Source organism: Platichthys flesus, chromosome 6, assembly GCF_949316205.1.
Source record: "Platichthys flesus chromosome 6, fPlaFle2.1, whole genome shotgun sequence".
In the NCBI taxonomy this organism is placed as follows: Eukaryota; Metazoa; Chordata; class Actinopteri; order Pleuronectiformes; family Pleuronectidae; genus Platichthys; species Platichthys flesus.
In genome coordinates, this window is record NC_084950.1 from 21,188,440 (window position 1) to 21,207,464 (window position 19,025).

Consider the following 19,025-nt stretch of genomic DNA (forward strand, 5'->3'; position numbering starts at 1 on the left):
GACAAAGCAACGCACAGACAAACAGAGATTGTATAACAGCATTGGCAGCATTGTGTGTGTGTGTGTGTGAATGTGTGCATGTGTGTGTTGCCTGACAAGCATTTTCTCTCAGCCTTAAGGGGAAAAAAAGGAAACTGCCATTCCAGCACCTCTCTCTGGGGGAGCTCAACCTTTCCCAGTGTAGCTGTTCTGTTTACTGACTTTGTGCCCAAACACTTCAGTTGGCCTGTTAAAATAAATATGTCCCCCACTCCGAGCACTGTATGTCCAGAGTAATTGGTTTATACTTTAAAAAGGTAGCAGTGTGTACGATTTAGGTGAAAGGTATTTTTGGTAGACATTTTATATAAAATAATCCTAGAGATGTTTTCACTGTTGGGTTTCATCTAAATTGTATGAATTGTTGTTTTCTTTACCCTAGAATGGACCCTTTATATTTAAATATTTTTTATATCTATATCCGGCGCAGGTCCTCTCTAAGGAGGCTGCCATGTTTTTTACAGTCATCCGAACTGGACAAACTAAACAGCTTTTGAGTTTTTATGACGAATTAATTATGCCACCAGTTCTCTTTAATTTTTAGAAGGGGTGGGTAAGGTGAGGGATATTCTTCTGCAATGTGCAACCTCACCACTATATGTCACTAAATTCTACACACTGAACCTTTAAATCTTTGCATGTTTTATCTGTATTTAATGAGACCAAGAGTGTTTTGTTTTTGAATTTTGGAAAAGACAGTGAAAATTGACTTGTCCTTATTTTGGTGATCAAATTCCTTTTTGTACAATGCCGTCATCGGGTCAGTCAATATTCTTGACCTTGATTTATGAAGCGATAACTGCACAACCAAAGACAAATGATCAGGACAACCCACTGATCAGTCCACCTGCTAAACATCAACATGTTGGCGTTGTTGTAATGATCATATTAGCCGCAGGATTTTAGCATTCAGCTCAGAAGATCAGTACTGTGAGTCCACGTAGAAAATGCTTTTGTTGAAACTGTGAACCATGGTTCCCTTTACTGAGTTTTTAATTAAAAAAATATGATATAATACAATTGTAGACAAGGTTAATAAGAGTGAAAGTCATGTAAGAACTTTATTCTTTACCTCGGAGGCACTTTAAAGACTTTTGATCAAGGTTATACAAGTAATAAATTGAATATGTTGGATATAAGGTAGCTGAGTAGTTTGATACAGACTATATGTTTTCATATTTCACTGGTTTTACAGGTTTCATCCTTTCACAGGTGAAATCAAATAAAGGTAAATAAAAAAAAAGATAAATATTATGATTCATTCAAATACAATGAATACAATATTTTGACCTCTTTTCACCAGCATATAGTTTCCTGTGGTTGTTTTTATTTAGATCTAATGTAGCCAGATGCTGAAAATATATAGAAAAGTTTGCACTGCCAAACCAGTCTTGATATCAGTCAAATTTAGTTTTCATGGGGAAATGAGGTCTGGTTTTTTAATTCCTCTAAACACACTGTTGGCTGGCTTCTTTCCATTAGCTGGATGTTGTGAAAGAAAGGCGGGTTCTCATTAGCGAGCACTGATCAGCGTCCTTCCGCATTCCTGGATCCACTTTATAAAAGTCTGACATTCTGGAGGCCGCGCCTCTTTGAAAACACGTCTCCTTAAGAGCAAAAAATTCATGGTGATTCTCCGAACAGAGCTGGGGAGACGGGGCTAATGAGCTTAATAATGATGGAACATCACAAAGGGAGGCAATGTCCCTCTCTCACACAGAACCACATCTATGGGGTTCTATTTGAGAGGGGGGAGGCTGGATGAGCTTGGGAATAATGAAATGTAACTTTCAGAGTTTCAACAATAATATTTTGTATTGACTGTTTTCACCCACAAAACTCAGTAAGGTCACAGCAGAGGGTCAATAGCCCTTACAAGTGACAATATCACTTTTGGATCAGAAAATTAAGAATTTATATAAGACTCTTGCATCGCTCATATTAACCTTTTATTTTACTCTTACAAGCCAGGTATTTAAATACATATGTGCAGGTAAAGGGTATCCACTCAGTCTCAAGGTTAATAGGGACGTCTTGCTAAAGCTAATGAAGTCTATCCAGTACGTTAGTCTTGCAGTGCAGCCTGATGTCTTGAAAGGTTACAGTCGTAGGTTATTTTTTGCAATTTAATTCAAATTTGTTTGCCATAGTTTGTGATTCAGGTGAATTATTATAGTGAACATTTTTTTTTATAACATTTCATTATTAAAACGTTCAAATAATCAATATTTTTTGTGAGAGACCTGAGTACATCAGAGAAAAATGAAAATAAGCATGGCCCTGTACAAATATTTTTTGTCTGCCCCATTAATTTAAATCAGAACAACCTAAAATTCTTCTTTTAACTTGTCTGTGTGCAAGGGCTACTGTCCTAGTCCCTCTAAATGAGATATCCTCTAATTAAATATATTTGTAGCCGTGCAGCATTAGTAAGCTGAGGACCCGCAAAGAGCCACTAAATGACCCCTCCCGGAGGTGAAGTTCAGGTGGGACATGTTGACAGGATTCATGACAGAGTTTCCTCGGGACAACAGCTGGCCACTGTTGGAATTCTGCACCTTGTTGCACCAACCAGCTTCTTCGCCTGGATTAGGGCTTTGCCGTCCATCTGTCGGGCGTTGGCTTACATTTAAGCCCTGCCATTTCACAGGCCAGGCCACGGCCAGCAATCCCAACAGGCGGCTTAGCTTCTCAATGACACAAAGGTAACCTTTCTCTCAAAATTCTGCGCAGCGACCCCAAAGCAGTGTGAAAGTGAGCTTACTTGGGGAGCTTAAGGTCAGACCGCTCCTGGTTAAGATGGATTTTGGGCAAAGTGTGGCTGTCAATATACATGTTCTGTGTTAAAAGTCCAAGCTGCTTCTTATAAGAGAAAGTTGAATCAGTAAGCATCTTAAGAAGCAGTTTATCTAATATTATCTCAAGAAAAATTAAACTGATTCATTTTTAAATAATGAAAAAAATACAAAACTGCAGTGTTGAAAGTTAATGCCGTTAAAATATGAGTTACATCTGCTAAAATATTAAATTGGAGATAGGGACATCTGCTTACCTCTAAAAACCTGTAAAAGCCTTGCAATTTCTACTGGATAGCCTATCAAAGTCATGTAGGAACAGTAAATAAATTCCTGCAGCCGGGTCCGTCCATTCAGGATTAGTCTAGCAGCTGACTGAGCAATTTTACAGAGGAATGGGCATTAAAGGTTTTTAACACTTTGTGCTACAGATAACGTCAGCATCATCTCAAGGATTTCCCAGAAGCTTACAGGTGTTTGACTATGGTATTTAACAGGGCTCAGGAGTGATGGTTGGTGACAGGTAAACTAAAGCACGGGGCGATGGTTAGGTCTTAACAATGCCCCTCCCTACCTGTGTATAATGTGCTTATTGTGAAGAACTTAATGATGATAGACAGACTCATTCAGATGCACAGAGGGAGATTTAGGGAAGCAGTAGCGTATTGTATGTGAAAGCCACACCAGGCAATCAATAATTTACAACAAGTGGGTGCATTCAACTTGTTTAATGGGGAGCCAAATGTCTTAAAGGAAGTTAATCAAAGGAATAGTGACCCTCATAGAAGAAAAACACCTCAGAGAGAGAATTATATGCAATTTACACTTTCCAATTAACCTGATCTGATGACTAAAATGGGGCAGGAGCTGAACGTGTGAACCCTCACATTGTCATTCGGTGCAAAGGGAAAGTGAAAATCGTACCTGTCGTCCATTTAATTAGGATTGTACATCCACCGATGAAGTGACTGCTGTAATGCCATCTATTGTAGAAGGAGCATAGGGCTACATCCTCTTCAAGAAGCCAAGCAAGATCACTTCCGGTTATGGAAGCTTAGGAAGCAGACGCATGGTGCCGTGCTCCGCTTACTAGCTTACTGACATTGGCCTTCTGCCGACTTTTCACCAAGTCAACTCAACGATAACCGTGCTCTAATAAGTGGAAACACTGAAAACGAGACCATGCCACCGAAAAAGAACGACGGAAACAAAGATGAGAAGAACAAGCAAGTGCCGTCAATGAGTGCTAGCAGCGGCGGCGGGCTAGCTGACCAGCCTCCACAGAACGCGCCTCAGTGGTTCATCTCTGAAATGGAGAAAGGAATAAATAGGATCGAGTCCATGATTGAGGGACGTTTAAACAGGCTTTCTGAAACAATGGAAAAGATCGTCAATGACAACGAAGCTATTGGACACCGAGTAAAGAGCATCGAGGGGAAGCAATGTGAGTTTGAAGACGCGCTAGCCGCCATGCAGTGTGAGTTGGATGACTACAAAAAAACTACGGACGGTGAACTGAGTGACCTGAGGGAACAACTGGATGACCAAGAGAACCGAGCCCGTAGGAAGAACCTGAGGCTGGTCGGCTTTCCAGAAGGAGTGGAGGGGAAGGACACGGTAGCATTTATACGAGAATGGCTACCCAAGATGCTTGACTTAGAAGGGGAAATTTTTGAAGTGGAGCGTGCTCACAGGTCTCTGCTACAACGCCCAACAGACGGCGCCAGACCCCGCGCCATTGTGATCCGGCTGCTCCGCTTCTCTGACACGGTCAAGATCACCGAGGCAGCCCGAAACAAACGTTCGCTACAATATGGCAACTCGGCCATAATGATATTCAGAGATATGTCAACAGCCCTGTACAAGAAGAGGAAAGCCTTTGCACCTCTGAAAAAGAAACTCAAAGAAAAGAACATCACCTTCAGGCTGCTGCATCCAACCACTTTCATAATGGATCTGGAGGGGGGACGGCGCACCTTCACAACGCCACAGGCTGCTGAAAATTATCTGAAGAGATACCACCCAGATGTGCTGCCATAAATCTAACTTACTACAAGGTAAACTGGATTACGCATCTTGACCCTGTTCCGTGATCTACAAAGACTTATATCAGCGGCAGATGGACAGGACTGACTTCCGGTGGCCGAAGAAACTTATTTCCCCAGCTGGTGCAATTTTACCGCCCAACAGTGCTTGAATGACACGGACCTGTTTGGCCAGAGGATTTTTGTTCTTGCTCCGACGCGGTGTCGGTGTTCTCTGGAGAAACTGCATGTCTGCCGTTGGCATCGTTTTGGACTTGTAACCTGGCTGTCACTCTCCTTCTGGACACTGTTCAAACTTGTTCATCTTTATCGCGGACCCCAGAGGTGAGTAGGTTACTAGGGGGGTGCATTTGTGTTTTAAACTATGTTTGAAGCACAAATGCAGACATGGTCTTACTTGTGTATATTGACGTTGTTTTGGGTAATTGTTATTACATACATTGTTCCCTCACCTTAAATAGGCTAGTTGTAGTTTTCTGGTGTGAACTTGGCTTAATGGCTAATAGATTACTTGATTTTTAAGGAGGTTAGGCACCATTCAATGACGCAGCAATATAGGTTTCAGCTGCGTTAAGAAAGCGTCAGGAAGATTAGGGGTTCAGCACTTCCTCAGTTGGGGAGGGAGTGGGGCAAGAGGGGTGTTTTCTTGTTTTTTGTTTTTTTTTGTTGTTTTTTTTCTGTTTAGTCTATTTTTTTTTTTTTTTTTATTCCTTCTACATTCTTACTCTGTACACAAGACATAGAAATGTATCCATTAGATAAAACAATAGCCTGGATTTATTGCCTGTTTCTGGACATTACGTCACCTCATAGGAGAAATAGATATCTAGGGGGGGAAAATGACAGCGGTAGCTTTTAAGTTTTTGACATGGAATACTAATGGCATCAATGATTTGTCAAAACGCAGAAAGGTACTTAACTTTCTTAAGAATCATAAAATAGATATAGCTCTTCTACAGGAGACTCATCTAACCGATGCTGAGCATGCTAGACTAACACGCCAATGGCAAGGGCCGACCTTCTACTCCTCCTTCAAATCCCAATCCCGAGGTGTCGCCACGCTGATAGGTAAAAATGTCCCTCTACAAGTAGATAATGTTGAAAAAGACAAACAGGGCAGATACTTGATACTTAAAGGCTCCCTATCAGGTGAACCCATCACGTTAGTTAATATATATGGCCCAAATTACGACTGTCCTCAATTTTTCCAAAGTTTATTTTTCACACTAACTTGTCATGCTAGTGAACTTTTCATAGGTGGTGATATGAATTTAGTCCTGGATCCATCCAAAGATCGATCATCCTCTAACCCCAAAACTCTGTCTCAAGCAGCGAAAACTCTCAAAAAAGAAATGGCTGATTTCAAACTTGTAGATGTCTGGAGAGATAAACACAAGTCAATACGTGAGTATTCCTTCTACTCACATGCTCATAAAAGCTACTCTAGAATTGATATTTTTCTTACTCATGCTGACAGATTTCACCTTATATCCTCATGTGAATATCTAGCTATGACTCACTCGGACCATGCTCCTCTCATGCTCCAGATGGCCCAAAAGAACGCTACTAGTAATTTTAGAATTTGGCGATTCCCCACACACCTACTTAACGATGTAGATTATGTTAAACTTATTAGTGATAGAATGGACAGTTTTATTAGCATTAATAAAGGGACTGCCTCGCCAACAGCTGTTTGGGAATCCTTAAAAGCTTATGTGAGAGGTGAGACTATAAGCTATACATCATGGAAAAAAAAACAATACATGCTGAAAACCAAAACAGTTGAATCAGAGATTAGGAATCTTGAAAGGGAACACTCTCAGACTCATAGTGATACGACTTTAGATCTTTTAAACATCAAGAGGACTGAATATAATCTGCTAACCACTAGGGTGATCGAGAATGCTATGGCTAGAACGAAACAACAATGTTACGAACATGGCGATAAAAGTGGTAAATTATTAGCCTGGCAGATCCGAAAAGAAGAAAACTCTAGATGCATCCCCTCAGTCAAGACCAGGGATGGTGCCACAATAGTCCATGATCCCAAATGTATTAATGACATTTTTAAGGACTTCTATGTTGACTTGTATTCCTCTCAGGGGGTCGATACTCATAAACTGATTGGCTTCTTAGAGGGGCTGGACGCTCCGGGGTTGGGGATGGGGACACGGGAGAGCCTAGAGGCAGATATTACTAAACAGGAGGTTTTGAATGCAATTGGTAAACTTTCGGCAGGAAAATCTCCAGGGCCAGATGGGTTCTCTATGGACTTCTATAAAGCATTTGCATCTAATTTAATAACACCGCTAATGGATATGTTCAAACACTCACTTGAAATACATCAACTACCTAAAACTCTAGAACAGGCTCTGATTATTGTCCTGCTGAAACCTGGTAAGGACCCAAAACTCTGTGGTTCCTATAGGCCCATAGCTCTTCTCTCATCAGAATATAAGGTATTCACCAAGGTCATAGCTACCAGGCTGGAGAAAGTGATACCCGACCTCATATATAAAGATCAGACTGGCTTCATTCAGAATCGCTTTTCCTCTGACAACATTCGTAGGTTCCTCAATGTAATTTGCTGCGCCAAAAACATCAACACGCCGGCCGTTGCTCTTTCATTAGATGCTGAAAAGGCATTTGATCGTTTAGAATGGCCCTATCTCTTTGCAGTTTTAGAAAAAATGAATTTTGGTCCAAATTTGATACAAATGATAAAAATACTCTATCTTAATCCATCAGCAATGATTCGAACAAATGCTGACATCTCATCACTTTTTACCCTGTCACGCGGCACTCGCCAGGGCTGCCCCCTGTCCCCTCTCCTCTTCTCATTGGCAGTCGAGCCCCTCGCAGTTGCTATTAGAACGCATCCTGTAATAGAAGGTGTTATGGTCGAAGACAGAAAGCACGTAATTTCGCTTTATGCCGACGACATTATGCTGTATTTGACTAATTTGGAGACGTCGCTACCTGCCCTCTGCACCCTGTTAGAGGAATATAGCTGCATATCGGGGTACAGGATAAACAAACAGAAAAGTGTGATGATGCCTCTTAACCCAGCTGCTCAGGGATTATCAAGAGGAGACATTTCCTTTCATTGGGACCCCTGTAAAATTTGCTACCTTGGTCTGCAAATATCCAACCAGCTACATCAGATTTACTCTCTCAACTATGAATCCCTGTTTAAAAAAGTTGAAGCAGACCTAGACAGATGGAGGTCTCTTCCCATATCCCTAATTGGAAGAATAAATTGTATTAAAATGAATATTTTACCCAAATTTCTTTACTTGTTTCAAGCACTGCCAACACCAATTCCGAAATTTTTCTTTAAAAACCTGGACAGACTGATATCTAGATTTCTGTGGAATGGTAAAACTCCCAGAGTCAAGCTCAAAACACTCTGTCGGCCCCCTGAACAGGGAGGGCTAAATTTACCAGATTTTCGGCTATACTATTTAGCTGCTCAATCCCGAGCTATCTGGACTTGGATTAAAGATTTAGAACACCCTCCAGCTTGGAAACAGATTGAACAGTCTCATACAGCGGAAGCTTTGTGTAGCATTCCATTTATTAACTCTTATCACAAGCAAAAACCTGTATCCTCAAATCCAATGATAAAATTTACATCACAAATCTGGGATGAAATTAGAGCAAAGTCCCATAGTGTTCGCACACTGTATGGCTCTACTCCATTTCATTTTAACCCAGCCTTACCTGGGGCTTTGAGAGATGGTATTACTAGAGAGTGGTATAGCAGAGGTATATGCACCTTTGGACACTTATATGAGCACAATAATTTGAGATCCTTGGAGCAACTGAAGCTCTCTTTTGGGCTCCCCTCTGCTCATTTTTATAAATACTTACAAGTCCGGGATTTCATTAGGGTACAGCAAGGTGGGAAACTTACCCCCTTAGAGGACTCTGAGATAGACAGTATGATGCGAGACAAGCATAACTCTAAAGGCTTTTTATCCTATGCTTACAACAGACTAATGAGCCTGTCAGAAAATACAGCTTTGAAGGTAAAACTTAAGTGGGAAACAGACATTGATTATGCCTTTGAGGACTCTGAATGGAAGAAGATTTGTAGTAGCTCTCAATCATTCTCCTATAACAGCCGACACAAATTATTACAGTTTAATCTTATACACAGGGTTTACTTGACTCCTCATCGTCTCCATAAGATAAGTAGTAACTACTCTGAATTCTGCCCTAGGTGTAAGACTGAAATAGGATCCCTTCTTCACATGTTCTGGACGTGTGATTGTTTGGAGCAGTACTGGAGCTCTATCTTTGACATTGTTAAAAGAATTGTAGGGGTGGAAATCCCGGCCAATCCACGGCTGACACTATTGGGGGACCTGTTGATTTTACCAATTAATATGAGAGTCAACACTCGTTTTATCAGATTAGCCCTGATTGCAGCTAATAAATGCATAGCTATCAACTGGAAAAGTGAGGACCCCCCTGGTGTTTCCTTGTGGCTTAAAGAGCTCTCATCATATTTACCATCAGAAAAGATTTTATGTGGTCTCAGGGGGAGGCCATCAGTTTTTGATAAGTGTTGGGGAGGATTTGTGGCATTCCTACACAGTGGAGCTGCTCCTGGGCGTGACACGGGTGGTCAATATTGAGATAGGACTGGATACACTGAATGGGACTGTTGTTATGTTGTTACATTGTGTGTGATCTGGATTTTGTTATGGTTTATTTTTGTTTATTTATTTAATGTATTTTTTTTTAAATTTATTTATTTTTTAATTTATTTTATCTTTTTTTGTTTTGATTTGTCAGTATTATCTTCGCTGATGTTGTTGTTATTTTATTTTATTTGTTATTTATTTTTTTTATTTTTTTATTTATTTTTTGTTGCTGTGGTTATTGCTGTTGTCCTTTTTCGTTCCACTCTGGCCCATGGGGTGGGGGTGGGGGTGGGGGGGGGGGGCAGGGATTTGATGCCCTGTATCACTGTTGTTTGTTTGAAAAATTGAAATAAATAAATTGTTAAAAAAAAAAAAAGAAGCCAAGCAACATCTTTGGGATCCCAGTGGATCCTGTCATAAAGGCGTTAATCTCACCATTCACTGATCTAGTTATTACTGGTGTTGGACCAGCGGGTCTTCATTTATTGTGCACCGTTGTCTTACTTATCCTCAACCGCATTTTTTCCTTTCAGAAGCACGCCCCCTCTCATTTCACCTCAATTAATGTAATTCTCTGGGAGCTCACTGGAGTGCTGATTGGACTGAGGAACTGCATTCAGGCTACATGCCTGTGAGGAAACGATAACAACAGATCATTAACAAAACAGAGCTGTGGATGTTAACCCATTGGATGACACACTTCATCTTAATGTTTCCCTGTCTTTACTCGTCTCTCTGCGTATTTGCCGCCTAAGTCACGTGCATTGCATGTCTGGGCTGCGCACAATTTGAGGGAGGGATTGTAAAAGCTTTAGGAAAACATCCCCCCTTCATAACAGCTGTTTAAAATACTTTAGTGAAGTGTATTGTTTTTTGTGGCCATTTCCCCCGTGTGTAGGACTCCAAGGACTCATTGAGATGCCTTGACTGGCGTCTATAACCTGCTGCAGTTATGGAGCTTTACCAACGAGGGATAATGATTTGATTCTTTTCCTGATTGCGTTTCAGTGTCACTGGTAATAAAGTTGGACAATACGATCTCATAGACTGATATCCAATATGTGATAGTCACATGATAGACGGTGACAGATGTTATTGAGACTGTGAAAAGGCCACTCCTTCTTAGGTGTCTTAGTATGCCACACAAAGCCCCACACTACTCCATCTAACAGCGCTCAGCACCGACTTGATCAATGTGGGTTACAGAATAAGAATGATTTAGTATAGCTGAAGGCAACAAGGAGCACAGCAGGCTGCGGCGCAGGTCTCTGATCTCCGACACACCATCATCTCTGCCTGTTTTGAAATCACTTGGTTTCCCTTGATTACAGATGGTATCATCTATTCCCCAATCTGAACTCTGACCTTTGAGGAAATCACATGAAATTTGAGTAAAGTAAATCTCACTCATAAACCCCCCGTTTTTAAGTCTGATGTCCAGCTGACTGTCGATCCCCTGGGGAAAAAGTTATTAGTGGTGACCACTATGGCAGTGCCATGTCAACCATAGTAATGCATATTCCTCCTCCTTCCTTACAGTCTTATTCTGCCATATGTGATAAGGTGTTTGAAATGAGCTGAAGCACAAAGAGGTACAATATCATCCTTCAAAAAACCTTATGTGATTAAGGAAGACGCGCCATGTGTCAACTTCGCAATCAACCTCAAAGACACATTTAAAACAAGAGATGAAGCTGTGTACCTATGGCAAAATGCTATGTAGTTTGAAAACAGCCATCACACATAGACAGGAGCTCCCAAGAGACATGTCTTAAATTGAGTGTGAATTAGATGTGAGTTTTTTTTTCTTGCCTGCATTATGTCAGTAAATAAAACCCCCACCTCCATTTGGTTCTGTAGAAATATTGTCCTTTTAGTGCTAATTAAATACCTCCTCAGGGCTTTCCACAAGGAGACGTAGGATCCAGGCAGTGAGGAAAAGTAACCTCCCACAGACTCACACATCGTCCCACACATAACAAACATTTTGGCCTTAAAAGCCGAAATTGAATGGCCTCGGGCAAATTCTTAATTATTGCATATTTTAATGACTTTTCTTACCAAATTTTTACTGCGTGAATTGTTTTTAAGGAGAAATGTTTTAACTCAAATAATATTTAAATAGTTTAATAAACCATATTAACTGAATGACCTTACTTTTTTATTTTTATTGTATATATTTATTGAGATGAAATGTATGATGTGGAGAAACAATTTCTTAATCATAAACTGTATGTTATTGGAGGAAGTTGCATCATGTTGTATTTTTAAGCCATATGTCTGCACATTGAGTCAATCGAAGCAAATTCCAGAAAATACTACAGAGAGGCAGATTCTATATTTCATTTGTACATGTTACTTTGAATTCACAGAGTTTTTTAGTGTGTTTCCAATTTATTTGAGATGGTCCGCTCTCAAAAGGTGGATATGTGGAAAATGAGGCACTTTCAGTGGACTTTTTGTTGTCTTAGGAGGATGTTCCCTGTCTGTGCAACAATGGATCATTGTTGTCATCAATTATTTTGCTAATGTATCACTGAGGAATACTCTCCTACTCTCTACATCCCTATAGACCATGTCGGGGCTCGACTGATACAAACAGGCACGTTTCTCTATCACCATGCACACAATGTTTTGAATAGGACTGTAGTAATGAAAAGAAAGCAACATGCTGTGTATTAATCAAAACTATTTTATCAGGGTTAAATAGATTTAAGAAGTTAAACAGGTTTAATGAAATAAAGTAGCTGGTTGGACATACATGAATAGTTAGCTACATGTTAATTTTCATGCTTGAATTTAACTGGTTCCATTTTTGCAGAAAGCTGGAAACTCTGTTTTGATCATCTGAGCTGTTGATTGCACTGTTAGCTGTAAGGGAGGAGGCACACTAACAGATGGTATTTCAAATTAAATAGGGTTTGTTTTTTTTTTGCTCTTAAAGCCTGTATTTATCCCTCTGTATCCAATTCCCTGGTGCTGTGTGGTCTATATTTTATCATAAAAGATTGCATGAGCCACGCGTCAGCCAGAGCACATACATCACACTTGTCACCATCCGTCTTTGATTGCATCCTCCTGCTACTGCCGCTCCACCCCCCACCGTTTTTTTGCCCGCGCACAAAATTCAGACTGGAAGCACAAAGAAAAGAGCAGGGGTGAAAAAAGACAGAGCAAACCACAGATGTTCTCAGCAGATGTGTCTGGGACACAGCATGAATTGGATTACTATCTGAAAAATGCTGTTAATTCCACTTGAAGCCGTGTCCCTTCACTTCATATCAGGGTGATAGCATTGACTGATTGATCGTGTGCAAGGTGTGCAGTGGAAATGGTGCTCAGCATTCCACAGCAGACAAAATGAGGGTGCAGTGCCAGATATATGTAATTTACCAGGAGCATTTGGCCTGTGATTTTCTAGCTAGGTTCATTACCTCCTCTTCTACATCATAAATGGGTCTGATAGAATGCTGAAAAACCTGCAGCAGCAACTTGTATTTGAAATACCCTTTGGAAGCTTTGTGCACAAAGTGAACAATGCAGAATTTGAAACTGTCAGCACACTCAATTATGCAAACACATACCTTATTCCTTGTAGCCACCCATCTCCATTCATCTTGTGTCCGTGGCATCAATTTTGCAGCAGGAATCCTATTCTCTGTTCTGTTAGGAATTGTGTCACATGAGAATGCCATCCTTTTAGCACTTATTATTGCAGCACTAACTTGCCGAAAATAGACACAATAGCCAAAGGGAAGAGTTATAATAAGAGTTCACATCTATGTCATTTCATACTGCTGTCCGTCACGTCGACCACATGTGATGAGAAATTGCTGAATTTACAGCCCATAGCTCAGTGGTCTGGAGGCCATAATATCTCATTTGAATATCCTTCTATTGTCCACGTTTGAGCTGATGCATTTAAATGTATTGCATTCTGCAATGAAATATCCCCTTGCCTTAAAAAAAGATTCACAACAGACCTTTGGATTGGGTTGTCGAAATCGTCAGTGTCACACAGGAGTGATTTAATCTTCTAAATGTTCTGCTTATCTATGTGTCTCCCCAGGTAACCGATAAGATGGTGGCCAGGGAAGCGACTGGGCACAGCTACCTGGTGGCTTGCTGGCAGCCCATTCTGATCCTGATGCTGGGCACTGTGCTGTCTGGCTCCACCACAGGCTGTCCATCCCGCTGTGAGTGCAATGTTCAAGAGCGCTCTGTGATGTGCCACCGCAAGAAGCTCATGACAGTTCCTGAGGGCATCCCTGCAGAAACAAGACTGCTGGATCTGAGCAAAAACCGCATTAGAACCATTAACCCAGATGAGTTTGTCAACTTTGCCAGCCTCGAACACCTGGAGCTCAGTGAAAACACGATTTCCACTATTGAACCCGGAGCGTTCAACAACCTCTACGGCTTGCGGACATTGGGGCTGCGTAGCAACAAGCTTAAGCTAATCCAGCTCGGTGTCTTCACAGGCCTAAGCAATCTCACACAGCTGGACATAAGTGAGAACAAAATTGTCATCCTGTTGGACTATATGTTCCAGGATTTGTACAACCTGCGATCTTTAGAGGTAGGTGATAACGATCTGGTTTTCATCTCCCACCGGGCTTTTCATGGCCTAAGTAGCCTTGAGCACTTGAGTCTTGAGAAGTGCAACTTGTCCTCTGTGCCAACAGAGGCGTTTACTCACCTCCACAGTTTGATCACTCTCAAGCTGCGTCATCTCAATATCAATGTGATACGGGATTACTCCTTTAAAAGGCTCTATCGGCTGAAAGTGCTGGAAATAGCAAACTGGCCATACTTGGATACCATGACCCCTAATTGCCTGTACGGATTAAATCTCACCTCCCTGACAATTGCAAATGCCAACCTGACCACAATCCCTTATGTCGCCCTACGGCACCTGGTTTATTTGCGCTTTCTTAATCTTTCATATAATCCTATCCATACCATTGAGGGGAATAAGCTCCATGATCTTCTGCGTCTGCAGGAGTTCCACCTGGTGGGAGGCAGACTGGCAATGATTGAGCCCTACTCGTTCCGTGGTCTGAACTACCTGAAGATTCTAAATGTGTCTGGTAACTCTCTTACCACTTTAGAGGAGTCTGCTTTTCATTCAGTCGGCAACCTGGAAACCCTCGCCTTGTATGATAATCCCCTGGCCTGTGACTGCCGACTGTTATGGGTTTTCAGACGACGCTGGCGACTGAACTTCAACAGGCAACAGCCCACCTGTGCCTCTCCCGAGTTTGTCCAAGGCAAAGAATTCAAGGACTTCCCAGATGTTCTGCAGCCGAACTACTTCACATGTCGCAAATCAAGGATTAGAGATCGCAAGCCCCAGCAGAAGTTTGTTGACGAGGGAGCCATTGTTCATTTTGCTTGTCAAGCAGATGGAGATCCTTCTCCAGTGATAATGTGGCTATCCCCACAAAAAAAGTTCATCACCAGCAAGACAATCGGAAGGCTCTCCGTGCTGCCAGACGGTACCCTTGAGGTGCGTTATGCCCAGATTCAAGACAATGGAACATATGTGTGTATAGCTAGCAACGCAGGCGGTAATGACACCTCCCTTTCTCACCTGCATATCCATAGCTACTCGCCCGACTGGCCACACCAGCCCAATAAGACGTTTGCCTTCATTTCCAACCAGCCCACAGAAACAGGTGCTAATGGCACAAGAGCCAATGTCCCATTCCCATTTGACATAAAGACGTTGATCATTGCGACCACAATGGGCTTCATCTCTTTTCTCGGTGTTGTCTTGTTTTGTCTGGTGCTGCTCTTCCTTTGGAGCAGAGGAAAAGGCAACACTAAACACAATATTGAGATCGAGTATGTGCCAAGGAAATCCGACGCTGGCATGAGCAGCAGCACAGTGGATGCTCCTCGCAAGTTCAACATGAAAATGATTTAAAGGAGGTACTAATTTTGAACTTAACGATAAGACAAATGGAACAGAAGACATTTTCTTTCCTCTTCTGCAAACCTGTGGATCCTGGTCTGTCAACACAGAGTAATATGTTTTTCCTAACCTGAAGGACTAGAGACTTTCACAAGTGAGAGGGAATAAAAGCTCACCCAGTACTACAGGGCATTGGTGGATTCTTCATGGCCTGTGGGGACACTGATTGAACAGCAGATTTGTCAAAAGCGGTTCATATTTCTGTGGATTTATATTGGGAAAAAATATATCAGAAAAGAAAAAGACTTCAAACAGCCAGAATGCAAGGGGCAGATCATAATTTGGCCATTGCGGTTTTTGTCTGTGTTTTTTATTTAAAGTTTGTTTTTTGTTTCAAAGGTTAGATGTCAAGTTATGAAAGAGATGTGTATGGGTTGATGAGCACATTTATACCAATTGGATGCATTACATCATTACAATTCAATAGTGTTTCAATTGTGAAAGCTGTGTGCTACATAGTGTCCATTTTTTTCTTACAGTGATGATTGTACTGTGATCCATCAAATGTATATCTCTGTCACAGTACATGATAAACTCTGTTGAAGTTACATTCCCCAGCAATTTGTAGAAATACAGGAGTTAGTATGACACAACAATAATTATGGGAAATACAAAACTGTCGTATGTAAACTGTAACTGTAACCATCTTGTTAAGCAAAAAAGTAAAGGGAATGGGATTAGATAAAAAGTTTACACCTGTCACATGCGTCATGCCCTTTTAAACTAGGGGGCACATGCTTCACCAAATGATTTAATCTTATTTTTATAAGTTATTTTTATAATATATCATAAAAAGAAATATGGATTATACCTCAAAACATCACACACTCCATGTCCTTGTGTTATTGGGTTTTTCCTGCACAGGGCTTTGTTGCAAAACATTTTAGAAAACATAGGCTACAGCTCAATGGTATTTTGCTGTGGTGCTTTGTTAAGCATAAACAATTCTTCAAATTTGCATACAAAATGCAATTAGTTTTTCAGACTTGACTGCATTTGAGAAATATTGCATTGTTTGCTTTGCAAGATAGTTAATAGCCATCGCTCAATATGGTTGTCTAGCCCTCTTGCCTACTAGCTAGTCAAATGCAATATAGCATTGGTTAGAGCTGTCTCAAGCTTGTGGACACCACTAGCAAAACACTGTATTCCATGTGATATCTTGAGGTGAAGATGCAGAGGAAAATGTTTTCATTCTTAAGAAAAACGTCAAGAAAGCTTATTCCTCAGTTCATAGGTTCACAGTGAAGGCGGGTTGTGAGATGGACAAGATTTCGCTCATATTCAAGAAAACTAGCAGATGTAGAAGCTAGTGTCAAGTATCTCTTTAATTAAACATAACGGCAGATTAAATTGACATGGTAATCTAAATCTAAATATTCATAAATATTTATCCTGAAATCAGTTGGGAGTTTAACATTGCTCTAAAACACATTAAGTGAAATAATCCAAACCAAAAGTCTAATATATATATATATATATTTATTGTCCATAGCCCAGCTCTAAATGTGCCCCCCCAGTATTTTGGCTTGCCTGACGCTCCTGACACTGGCCATCATGTGACCTGAAAAACTGAATGATGTACAAGAGTAAGTGCTCTGAAAATGTCTAGATTCAGTGACAAAGGGATGCATCAACTCACCTTTACTATGAATACCAATTCTCCATACAGCACAATAAGATTTTAAAGTATGTTAGAGTAATTACGTTGTTAGAAAAGTTCATGTGACAGGTTTTAGTTATGAAAAGTAGAGGAGAGTCCAGTTGTTAATTTAAAACTTTAACATTGAGGAAATGCTCTGATGTAGCCTTTTGAGCCCTGTATCTGATCAGAGTAACTCTCCCTCCAGTTCTCAGATGCAACCCGGACGGTACACACTCGTAGATTGAGAGCATGATACAGAGAGAATTGCGAGATGTTGTAGATATGATTTGTAACAACTTTGTAACAAGAATAGATGCAACATCTGTCACACAGTTCAGCCATCAAACTGTGTGGTGGCGTTGGTTCCTTGATACTATAAAAGCTTATCCCTGACCTTAGAAATTGCATTTAAAAAAACTATTATGTAATGGTATTATTTCGTGCTCAACGTGATTGTGAGGAATAAAGTCGGGGTGCTCACGTCATTGGACACAATGTGCTCCTCAAGCTGTAGAATGTTTCCTTTTGTTGTGGGGTTATTTTTCTTGATTGTTTGATGAAATCAGTGATTTACTAATGCGCCCCGCCACCCCCACCCCCCTCCCCCCCATTAAAGCCATGGAAATATTACCCACCAGGATCATTTACAGGTTTGCTACTCCCCATGAAATGTGTATTGTTTGTGAGGGGAAAAAAGAACTGCCACATATTATGCTCCCAGTTGGTCCTGCATACGCAAACCCGATGTTACAGCCTTACCTTTACAAGTACACACTGTGGACTGCTGGGCTTTGCAAACGTGTGTGACGATAAAGGCTAGGTCATTTACCATGGATGACATTACAGACAATGACACAGTAATGGCCTGGAACTATGGACTGATATGCAGATGGTTGGAGGGACGCAGATGTTTTCACCCCGCGGAGCAATATGAAGCAGCTTTGGTGTAATCCGTTTTGCATAAAGGAAAAAAAACAACAATGGATATGGCTCATGGTTCTCCCTCTTGCTGATAATGAATGCTCTCTTCGTTCAAAGTGTGGCTACTGTACCTAGCCTTTTTTGGCCCGAGTGAACCCGGGATTCTGTTTTTTCTTTTCAGTTATTCCTTTTTTTTAATTTTGACCCTGGACTATATTGACCATGTAGTCCGAGCCAACTTTTTACAAAAAAAGATACTAAAAAAATAAATCTATGGAAAATACATTTAAATTGTTCTGTGCAATAAAGGTAATATGCAGATTTTTTTTTTAATTAACAAAATTTTGTTGATGTTGAATTGTTGAGAATATGGTATGTTGTATTAAACAATCTATGGACTTTTTTAAACACATTATGGTCCTATCTTGATTTTAATGAGGTGCTTATAACAGACCTGAGTTTTATTAGAGGCTGCAGTGTATCTGTGGAGTCGGATAATGCTAGTTCATACCAATTAGAAAACTCTTCTTGGCACTATAGTGAAACTGTGACTTTATTACTTATTTCCTCATACCACCTTTACCAGATTTATGAAAAGGCGAAATTTAGCGCTTTGCCAACCAAGCACAAATTAAAGTCTAGCCAAAGGTGTGGGTGTGATTTTCACGTGTCAATGACCAAATGAGCAATTTAATGTTTGATTCATATGATTGATTTCCTCATTAAATGATGATGCAATCTGCAAGGTAATTTATATAATATGTTCCAGTGGTAATTGCTTGTTTACAGGGGGATTTGAAGTTCACTTGTTTACTTGCCTGGCCTCTAAACATTAATTAGCCGCCATTAGTGAAGGATCACAGACATGATGATCTTTAAAGGGAATATTACTAATTTATGCTGCACATTTGTCATCTTAAAGAGACAAAATTGGTCAAGTAATTAGTTAAT

The 19,025-nt window shown here is 40.6% G+C and overlaps 1 protein-coding gene across 1 annotated transcript in view; it reads left to right on the plus strand.

Moving 5' to 3' along the window:
- The window catches only part of lingo1a (leucine rich repeat and Ig domain containing 1a), a 33,677-nt gene extending 15,193 nt beyond the window's left edge, over positions 1-18,484 (plus strand). The window contains exon 2 of the mRNA XM_062390644.1: positions 13,601-18,484. Coding sequence (XP_062246628.1) covers positions 13,613-15,460 — 1,848 coding nt within the window. The 5' untranslated portion in view covers positions 13,601-13,612 and the 3' untranslated portion in view covers positions 15,461-18,484. The remainder of the gene's footprint in view (positions 1-13,600) is intronic.
- Positions 18,485-19,025: the final 541 nt, after the last annotated feature.